The sequence below is a fragment of the Sinocyclocheilus rhinocerous genome, unplaced genomic scaffold (assembly GCF_001515625.1).
Source record: "Sinocyclocheilus rhinocerous isolate Xijiao unplaced genomic scaffold, SAMN03320098_v1.1 scaffold299, whole genome shotgun sequence".
NCBI classification, from domain to species: domain Eukaryota; kingdom Metazoa; phylum Chordata; class Actinopteri; order Cypriniformes; family Cyprinidae; genus Sinocyclocheilus; species Sinocyclocheilus rhinocerous.
Window position 1 is genome coordinate 3,570,681 of NW_015652998.1, and position 11,126 is coordinate 3,581,806.

An 11,126-nucleotide genomic window follows, 5' to 3' on the forward strand; every position below is an offset into this window, starting at 1 on the left:
CCTCACTGTAATGTACAGCAGCATCTTGTGCAGCGCGCGTGTGGCCAACACTACACTTTTGACAGGGGCGCGTGCAGCAGACCACGCCAAATCTGTGCTCATCCGGGTCCTAGTGCTCGTCGGGCAGTAAACGGCTAGTTCACAGAGGCAAACAACGTCATCCTGCTGGTCTTTTTAACCTGATGCGTGAAATTATTTATTCCAAAACAGTATATTTGGAGAGAGTTACACATCTGTCAACTGCAAGACTGCAGTAAATAGTTAATTGGTGTATCAGCACTTCCATTTGAATTTATCATGCCATTAAAGAAATAAAAAATATTAAAAAAAGACATATAAAGAAGGCAGTCGGGGTCAAGGGTAATCATTCAAGATGGTTTGGATTTAACATTAACTTGTTTTTTTTATGCTAAAGTTTAGCACCCCCCAGAGGTAGAGGAATGACAAGGTCTGTATACAGTTATGTAATATCAAATCATGTAATTTTCACCAAATAAACACGAGTAAAACTAATATCTGAATAATCCTTTCAGAAAGAAAAATGCAGCACAGATAGTGATATCTATATTATCTGAGTAGGAAGTTTTGTAAAAAGATGCTTTTGGCTTTAATTCTTTTTTGTTTGTGTGATTGACTATAACCCAAAATATAACATATAACAAAATAATTGGGGAAAATTTATATTTTAACATACTTCATTAAAATTAAAGTAGGCCTATCTAAATCCTAGTTAATGGCATGGTTTTTATAGTCAGCTAAAACTAAAACTACAACCACAAAACATGTTCGTTACTTACATAAAATAAAATAAAAACATATTTTATTTCAGCTAGTTTTCAAGGAAACATTTCACATTTTTTATTTGTTGTACTAAAATAATTAAAGCCAAAACTGAAATGAAAACTATATAGACATATAAAAATACAACTAATAAAAATAAATTAACTATTAAAAATATCAAAACATACAACAATATGACTACAATTTTAACTAAAATTAAAATGAAAACAGAAACTAAAAGTAAAAATAAAACTAATTCAAAATAGTAGGCTTATGCAAACTATAGTAAACTATAAAATAACACTAGTTTATTTTCTTCTATGCATTATTTTGGTGCGTTTGCATGTTTTAAAGCAGGTCGTTTAATATAGCCATATAAACATTTACTGTTCATCACGACTAGGCCTGCCAGGCTGCTACAACACTGAAATCAACAAATGTGCTAAATAGAACACGTTTAAGTGTACTAATAATGTTTTAATGTTTTTTTTTTTGAATGACTATCCGAGAAATTTGATTTTAAAATCCACACCTTTCCAGTTTCTCCTCCAGTTATGAAATTTTACGGAACCCTGAAGAGCCCACCCCCTTCTCGGTCTTCTACATTCTTATAGGTCAATTAACTGTCAGTCATCATAAAACAGAACGTCTATTGGCTAGCTGGACAAAAAAAAAATAGGTGGTTCATGAAATACGTCTTCCAAACTGCACATATCGTCGCATCAGAGGTGCGAGAAACGCAGGATTTCCTGTGGTATCGCTGAACTGGACACATCCAAGTTTTAGATTCGCAGAAGTACCCTAGCCCAATTTAACCTCCATCGATTTAATGTCTTAATCAAAACCTTCTCATCGGTACGTGCCCTAGACTACACCTCGACGTAGTTAGTCTGAAAGAAGTCATCAAAGATGTCCGAAGCCACAGTGGCCGACACTCGCCGGTTAAACTCTAAACCGCAGGACCTGACGGACGCCTACGGCCCTCCCAGCAACTTTCTGGAAATCGATGTGTACGACCCGCAGACTATAGGAGTTGGCCGCAATCGCTTCACCACTTACGAAGTCCGGATGAAGGTAGGCTGGCCCAGTGAATTAATGCGATTGTGTGTTTGTGTCAGAGAGGCTGCGGTTCGATTTGGCCTAAGTTAGCTAACGTTAGCCTGCGCGCTAATGCTAACTAAAGCCTCATTCGACGTGAAAGAATCCTGTCCTTCGCAGAGCTTTTAAAAACGTGATTTTATTGTGTGAATTGCTAGGTTTTGGTCTAAAATCGGTTTTCTGTGCGAGCAAGTTGGATTTGCGCAGTTTAGCGCAGAGACATTGAGCTAATTTAGCCGTTGTTGTTACTCTGTCAGCCATCAACCTCTAGCGAGTTGTATTTAAGCCATTAAGATAAACATTTGGTCGCGTTACTGTTGCAAATGCATCATTTTGTGGGTTTAATAATATCTCAGTTTGTGTTAGATGAATTCGAGAACATTCTGCATCGTGTACACAGCTAAGATATGTAGACATTATTTAATAATCATGTGACTTATTCTGCTTTCTCCGTTGAAATCCAGACAAATCTTCCCATTTTTAAACTGAAGGAGTCGTGTGTTAGACGAAGATACAGCGACTTCGAGTGGCTGAAGAATGAGCTGGAAAGAGACAGCAAGGTAATCACACAACTCTGTGTGATTAAAATGTATGTTTATTTTTGTATCATTTTTGATACGTCAGGCCTATATAGTGTGATATAGTGAGAATTTGGAGTTCACACTAAAAGACAAGAAAAACACCTCAAACTGTGTTTTATTCAAACAGCAAAAATAAGGAAATAGTGCTGTTGTTTACATGGAAAAAAATAATCAGTGAGATTTTTATAACAGTATAGCACACTACTTGCATAACATGCATATACATATCAGTTGTCAATCTTAAGATTAAATTTAAATGTTTAGATTTATGGTCAAAGTTTTGTAGTTTCTAATGTGGGGGGTGAAATGCAACACAAAGATGGTTGAGAGATGTACAAATAAACGTTTCTCAAAAAATTATACTTACTGAAAAAGTATAATAACTATCAGTCAGATGACAGAAGGCATGTAGTAGATTGCACACAACAGGTTTTTCAAGTTTTTTTTATAACGTTGATAATTCAGAAGCCTTAGAAATTCTTCTATCAAATATGATGCAGTATGCTTTATAGGCTTAAAATAGTTTTTAAAATGTGTGAAAATATTTCTTAGATTGTTGTGCCTCCATTGCCTGGAAAGGCATTGAAGAGACAGCTTCCCTTCCGTGGAGATGAGGGCATTTTTGAGGAGTCCTTCATTGAGGAGAGACGATCTGGGCTTGAACAGTTCATCAACAGGTTAGTCATCGAAATGATACCTGACGGACACTTCTAAATTATAGAAGAAGTACAAGTCAGCAACGCAAATTATTAGTGTTTGAGGGCTTGAAATGATTACACATATATATTGTGGATTTTTTTCCACATATACTAACAAAAAGACTTGAGTTTGTCCAGATTTCATGGATTGCATACATAAATATGTTGCTCATATTCCTCTTCAGAATTGCAGGTCATCCTTTGGCCCAGAACGAACGCTGTCTTCACATGTTCCTGCAGGACGAAAGTATTGACCGGAACTACATTCCTGGAAAAGTACGGCAGTAGGGCTTTCCAAACTGGGACGAGGGAGGGTCTTCTTTCTTCGGTTGTCAGCTTGTATTTCCATTCATCTGCAAATAAAGTGCAGAGTAACATTTATTTTTACACCGAGCAAAATCTAGATATCTGATGAACCGTGCAGGACTTGGTTTTATTTCAAAGATCATGTTTTGTACATGTGTCTGAGAGTTACTCTTTACACACACAATGTATTTCTTTTACATCTATACAGTGTACTTGTTAGTGAGTGTGTGTACATTATGTAACTATACATTAGGCTGAAGCACTGTAAATCAAAGAGGGTTGGCTCATATCTTTGTCCTCTCTGGCGTCTGTTGAAAGAACATGTGCTTTTCAAGTTCATTCCAAACGATGCAAATGCTTAAAACATTTAGGGAGCAGTGCTGGATTTGCAGTGGATTAGAAAAATAGTCATAAATGTAAAGCATTACACTGTCTGACAAAGAAGCAAGCTGAAAACAATGTTCTGGGCTGTGTTTCAGACATATATTTGGAAGTCGTACATGTTTTTGTAGTCGTGTAACCATCAGCAAGACTGTAAAATTCTAGCCAGTATTCATAATCACAAGTGGAAGTTGTATATAATGTTGCTTGTTGCTTCCTTAACTATGGAAGCTTGTTTCCACCCAAAAAAAGGTAATTGCAACTTTTTCTCATAATTCAGTTTTTTTTCTTGCCATTCTTAGTTTATATCATAATTCTGCCTTTCTCCAGATTCTGAGGGAAAAAAGTCATAATTGTGACATGAAGTCAGAATTTTAGATGTTAACTCTCATTTCTAAGATGAAAATTCAGAATTGTGAGAGAAACTGGCAATTGCAATGACAGTTGCAAAAAAAAAAAAAAAAGATTTGGGGGGGGGGAAAAGTTGATTCCTTTTTTTTTTTTTTGGGACAAACAGTTGTGAGTTGTAAACTCAGAAATTAGAAAAAAAAATCAGAATTGCGAGATGCAAACTCACAGGTACCTTTGTTTTATTCTGTAGCTGAAATAAGCTTCCATAGTTTTAACCGTCCAATGCATCATTTAAATACAATTTAAAACTACCATCTTATAAAAAATGAATGTTGCATTTCAGTCTAATTAATACACTTCATTTTTTGGATTATGAAGAGATTAGAGCCTTTTAATTCCAATTTTATGTGAAAAGATTTGGTTCTGAGATTATGTTGGAAGATTTATGCTAATGTTCAAAAACTCTGTGTTAGCAAACAAATGAGTTCCAAAAACTACTAAATAAAGTACATCAGGCCTGTTAAGTATGTATCACCCAACAATAGGCATTTAGTAGTTAGAAAAGACTGGTGTTCTAAAAACTGATATTAGGGTTAAAGTGCTGTAATGTCCTTTTGTCAACCACTATGGAGTTGTCCAAAGTCATTAATAAACGTATGTACCTATTTTTGGTATGAAATAAGTGCTTAAGACCTGTATTGTATGTGAGTCCAGGTTAAACTCTAGGAGTCGATCGTGAGAAAGATCCAAAAACAGCTCCCTAGGAGGACAAAATATTTGCCAACTGTTTAAAGGTTGTCCTGCCAAAGTTCAGTCATTTTCTTCAGAATGACTCTATATTTATGTTATCACCTGTGTTCATCGATTTGTGCCTGTTGCGTTTGTCTGTAAATAAAGTAAAACTAAATAGAGCACCGGCTGGAGATTTTATAACAGAACTATTTAACTTAATCTGTTTATTCTCTCTTCCATTTTAGGTGTGAATGAAGTAAGTTTTGTTTTTTATTCTCAGTATGTTGTAACTGATGTGGGAAACAATGTCTGCATGAATGCTAAAAATTCAAATCAATTATATGGTGGGGGAAATGCCGTCTCTTGGCTTTACTTACAAAACTCACTTTAATGTCATATGGCATCCTGTTGCTTTGCTCATTTTTATTTTGCATCTGCTTGTCATGTCCTTTACAGTCAACATGTACTTGTAAAACTACTGCTGGCTGCATGTCTTGATTTGCATGCTTTGTGTTGTATCTTCTTTTTTAAAAAGGTATAGTTCACCCAAAAATGAAAATTTGCTGAAAATGTATTCTCCCTCCGGCCATCCAAGATGTTTGTTTCTTCATTCAGAAAATATTTGGAGTGATTATTAAGCATTACATCACTTGCTCACCAATGGATCCTCTGCAGTGAATGGGTGCCGTCAGAATGAGTCCAAGCTGATAAAAACATCACAGTAATCCACAAGTAAGACACACAACTCCAGTCCATCAAGTAACATCTTGTGAAGCAAAAAGCTGCCTGTTTGTAAGAAAGAAATACAGCATGATGACGTTTTTAACTTCAAACCATTGTTTCCGGCTAAAGTCCTCTATGCATAATATTGCTTGCTTCAGTTAAAAAGTCATCTTGTATGAATCATTAAATAAAAATGCACATATCAAGCACTGTTTACAAGCCAAAATATCTCTAAACAAATATGCCAGTGGATTTTGATGCAAGAGGACTTTTTCACTGGATGAAGTGTTATTATGGACTCGTATTGGCCAGAAGAAACGGTTTTAAGTTAAAACGCCTTAAAGGGGTCATATGATGCTGCTAAAAAGAACATTATTTTGTGTATTTGGTGTAATGAAATGTGTTTATGCGGTTTAAGGTTCTTTAATGACAGATTATTTACCTACACACACACACTTTTTTTTTTTAATAAGACACTCGTTCTGACGGCACCCATTCACTGCAGAGGATCCATTGGTGAGCAAGTGATGTAATGATATGAATTTCTCTAAATCTGTTCTGATGAAGAAACACTCATTTATATTTTTATATTTTGGATGGCCTGTGGGTAAGTACATTTCTGCATTTTAAAAAAATTTTTTTTTTTGGGTGAACTGGCTTAATGGAATAGTTAATTTCACAAAATTTCAGACAACATTCAGACTTATTATCATTATCCAATCAAGTTTTTTTTTGTTTGTTTTTTTCTCAAACTAAAATGGAATAATGAAGGAGGCAGCTTAGTTTGCCGTGAGTGCATTAGTACTGTCAAGATCTCTAACCGTTTTGTTTCATGTCTCCTGGCCTGTGATCCAAAGGTTTTGGTAAACCCCCCCCTCCTCCCTGTCCTGGACCCATCTGCTCTACCAGCTCTTTTCTGCACATCAGTCAAAGCCTTTTACAGCTGCTGTCCATGATATCCTGTATATATTTCTATTCTTGAATAGAACTAGACTACAACACCTATTTCACCCTGAGGATGAACTCATCTTAATGCTGTGTTTATACCTCATGCACTCGTTTTGTCGAAAGACACATTCTTTTTTGCTGATCTTAAAACAAATATTGCTCTCTCTAAAAATAGTGCTTTCTGTGTTTATTCTAGTTAAAACTCCTGGCTTAAACCTTTTAGGCAACCCACAGTGTTTTCTCCAAAAATATATGTATATTATAAGGAGAATTTGATCAGGCCACATGACACTCCTTGGTGTATTCTTGATTTAATGGTTATTAATTGATTGACAAATTAATTAGATTTAAAGCAACAAGCTTCCGTTCTACAGAAAATGATATCATCTCAAGAATTAATTAAGTCACAACACAAAACCAGAGAACAATTTTTATCAAGATGACACCCTCTCACCAAATGTAGCACTTCGGAAGCTAAAATTGGGATTGCCTCTCGACAACGTCTTCCTTTACATTCCGTATTTCATTCGTATCATTTTGACTTTGACTAAATATGTTATAACAAGGCTTTTGCAACCATGTTTAAATGTATTTTCTTTTTTTTTTTTAGTGTCCGTGTATAACTAAAGCTTTGGGAATGTACATATTCAATCACTGTGATAAACTGAATTCCATTATGACAAAATGTCACATTTGCTGTTACGTTTCTATACGCCATCTCTTCAAATGAGTTGTTATTTTCTGGCTCTTACTATTCTGGTTATTTTCAGGACTATGTGTAAAGAAAAGGGCACTAATTGATTTTTAAACTGCCATCCTTTCTACCCATAAATAAACCCTTCTCTGTCTCCTTCAATGTATTCTCTCATTTTGTTCTATAAGACCATATTACATAGTTAATCGAATCATATAATTTGTAATAATATATGTTCACACATCACCGATTTTCCATTTTATTAGTCCATGTAATTCAGCAATCCCAGATTAAGAAGGCTGTTTTCTTGAATGTAGCCACGAGGTGGCAGCGCTGCAGAAACTAGCAAATTAACCATTGTAACCACTGGGGATTAATCCATACATGATAAACGTGCACTTTTTATATAACTTGGAATAATTAAGATGTTTTTGAAAGACGTTTCTATGCTCGCCAAGGCTCCATTTATTCGATCAAAAAAAAAAAAAAACAGTAATACTGTGAAATATTACAATTTTAAATAACTTCTATTTTTTCTATTGTTTATAAATGCAATTTATTCTTTGATGGCAAAACTGAATGTTCAGCATCAATTCTCAATGTCTTCAATGTCTGCTTAATATTTCTGTGGAAACCATGATATCTTTTTTCAGGATTCTTTCATGAATCAAACGTCTTTACAGTCACTTTTTTTTATTTATTAATTTATTAATTTATTTTTATTTTATTTTTTTATTAATTTAGTGTGTCCTTGCTGAATAATAATGTCGTCGTCTTCTTTTTAATCTTACAAACTTTTGAATGGTAGTGTATCACAGTTTCCACAACAATATTAAGCAGCAAAACCAGTTTTCAACATTGAAAATTTTGAAAGCAGCAAATCATTATATTAGAATGATTTCTGAATAATCATGCGGCACTGAAGACTTTTTTCCCCAAAAGCACTAAAAAGTTTTAATTATTCCAAACTTTTGTCTGGTAGTGTAAATTGTAGCTACTATTATTGTGCTAATGAAGTACAAAATCACAGAAATCTGGGTGTGCCCAGTTTATTTTAAGACAATTTTACTGAATACAACAGTGTTTTCATGTTACTTGCCCTTGTGTGAATTGCTCTGATCAACCTGGATTAAACATGGGGGAGGGAAAGCGTTAGCGGGCAGGTAAAGTCTAGCTGAATGAGCCTGTCGTGTAAACTGTGTAAACGCTGCTTGAATGTGGATAAACTTGACACCATTACTTCTTACAACTGCAAGAAGAGGCCTGTTAAGAGGATTAATATATTCCTCATTTAGATCCTACTTTTGGATACGCTAATAGTCGAGTCTAATCGGCGGTGTGCGAGTCACATGGACAAACAAGCTCAAAAATGATTTTATTTCCACTGTACTCTTTTTGATTATTTTGTTTGTTTCCACAAATGCTTTATTTAAAGTCATTTTGTTCACAAGGTGTAAAAAGAGGGCTTGCCCTTATCACCCATTCTCACAAACATTACAGAGAAGAATAGGGATAAGTATTCATTGAGTAACACTTGCCATTCACTTGCAAGCATATAGATTGTAAACGAGTTTGCGCATAACGCATGACTGACGCATTAGTCCGTGAAGTGGAAGCTAAATGGGATATTTCTGATGCCTACACAAACTGACACGACATATCCACCGATGTCAAAGACCACAAGGCTTTCTTTGATGCACAGACTTTAACCCTCCCTATGAAAACATGCTAAAAGGAGCAGTCAAATGGACAGACGTGAGATTACATGTGCTTTGTTAACTCTGAAACTGCAGTGGATGAGATCACAGAACGCAAGGCTGTGACATGCCATGGTTTCCACTGGTTACCATTGTTTTATGATGTTTCAGTCAACTTGACAGGATGGAAAAAGATTAAACAAGAATTGAGGATACGCACCAGACTTTTTGTCTGGACAGGAACCAACAAAACCAACTGTACACTCCTAAAAATGAAGGTTCTTTATTGCCATCCATGGTTCCATGAAGAACCTTTAATATCTTTGGAGCCTTTCCATTCCCCAAAAGGTTTTTTATAGTGCAACAAGGTTCTTTAGATTCTTTAAATGTTCTTTACACTAAGAAAAAAATGGTTCTTTTAAGAACTGTTTACCTAAACATTATTTGAAAAACCTAAAATAGTTCTTCACTCTTAAAAATAAAGGTCCCAAAAAGAGGTTTTTGCAGTGATGCCTTAGAAGAACCATTTTTGGTTCCTCAAAGAATCTTTCAGTAAACAGTTCTTATAAAAAAAACATTACTTTCTTAGTGTGAAGAGATGGGCATTTTAATAATCTAAAGAAACTTTTATCTAATCTTTTTCCACATATAAAGAACCTTTTGTTGAATGGAGAATTTCCATGGATTTTAAAAGATCTTCGTGGAACCATCAATGCCAAAAAAGAACCTTTATTTTTAAGAGTGTTCTATGGCATTGCTGCAAAAACCTCCTTTTGGAGCCTATTTTTTAAGAGAGTATGTAATAAAACCTGCCAATGTTTATTATGTTACATACAAGGTAGAGTTACATCTTTCCTTAGTTTGTTGACACTCGTCCAAGTTCATTTCTTGGAAAAGTTTCAGATTAAGTCTACGTTTCTGAGGATAATGGGCCCCCTGCTTGGGAGAGCGATCTGAACTTTACCAAGGCCGATGGGAGATTTATTTTATAACACTAGCAGAACCTCCCTCACACTACACCTCAGAAAGAGCCGGTGGGTATGAATCCCACGTTAAAGTTTATTTTACTTCACAGCCAAGGTGAAGTCGATACCATTCTAAACCTGCTGGGCTTGGACAGTATCAACAGTGCAAAATGTTGAAACTGATCGGTAAGCCACTTTTCTCTCCTCCTGGAGCTCTGCCCGATACTCCTTTACACACATAAAGACACTTTGCCTTCTGACACAATCAAACTGATAAGAATATCTGTGCTGTAAAGGGATCCTGCTTCACATGGGATCACCTAAAGCCTCTTTATGACAGGACCTTGACTTACTCCTAAATATATATATAATTCTGGAAATATAGTGCATACAAGGTTGGTTTGATACCGCATGCCCTTTGGACATCAACAAGGTTATGTTCAAGGGCTAATGTACTGAAGTATCATTTTAGTATCTTTTTAGTTAATTAATAGTTTACACAGTCTATAAATATTCAACTTTAAAATCAGATTAGATTAAGCTTTATTGAATCTAATTTAATTGAATGTCAAAGAAATAAATAATAAAAAAAACTATATATTTCACAGTATTTGAGTATTTATACATGAAAATATATAGCTATCTTTTAAATTTTAGGATGGAGTCCCTCACATATCTGGAGGTCCGTGGCATGTAAAAGATTGAAAACCCCTGAGCTAGAGTCTTTTAGTCCATTATAAGACACTGAGAAAACTTGTTTTGTACCGTTTTTGCATTAAAGTTACGGATAAGTTCTCCACTTCCTCTTGCATTATCAGCCTAATTACTTTTCATCAATACTTTATTGAATGTGGAAACTGTTTGAATGTGGAAATCTTTTACCCATGCTTAAATTTAAAAGTAACAACACCTCTGCAATTTTTACACCTCTGGCTGTTCTTTATTTGTCAGTTGTATTTGTTGAGATGGTTTTGCGTAGTGGTCGATATGAAAATGAATAATTTACTAAAATACTATACTATAGACGTCACTTTTCACGTTGAAACAGGACATCTTTCTCTCCATCCTTCTGTTGAATTGAAACGCCCTCAAAGCTGATTGGTGTACATCAGGAGGATGGGTGGAGAAATGGGTGCGTCGCGGTCTGTTTATACTACGTCATCTACCGCTTC

The 11,126-nt window shown here is 35.2% G+C and overlaps 1 protein-coding gene across 3 annotated transcripts; it reads left to right on the plus strand.

Annotated features, from left to right (window-relative positions):
* Nucleotides 1–1,457: 1,457 nt before the first annotated feature.
* On the plus strand, nucleotides 1,458–7,448 carry LOC107715423 (sorting nexin-12-like). 3 transcript variants are annotated; one of them, XM_016521565.1, is made up of 6 exons: nucleotides 1,458–1,854; nucleotides 2,343–2,438; nucleotides 3,012–3,136; nucleotides 3,343–3,433; nucleotides 5,173–5,183; nucleotides 6,493–7,448. In XM_016521565.1, the coding sequence occupies exons 1-5, from the start codon at nucleotides 1,690–1,692 to the stop codon at nucleotides 5,176–5,178; spliced, it is 483 nt and encodes a 160-aa protein (XP_016377051.1). In that variant the 5' UTR covers nucleotides 1,458–1,689; the 3' UTR covers nucleotides 5,179–5,183; nucleotides 6,493–7,448. The 3 variants fall into 3 exon arrangements, with proteins under 3 accessions (XP_016377051.1, XP_016377050.1, XP_016377049.1); XM_016521564.1 differs by having other exon boundaries at nucleotides 6,508–7,448; XM_016521563.1 differs by lacking the exons at nucleotides 5,173–5,183; nucleotides 6,493–7,448 and having other exon boundaries at nucleotides 3,343–3,576.
* Nucleotides 7,449–11,126: the final 3,678 nt, after the last annotated feature.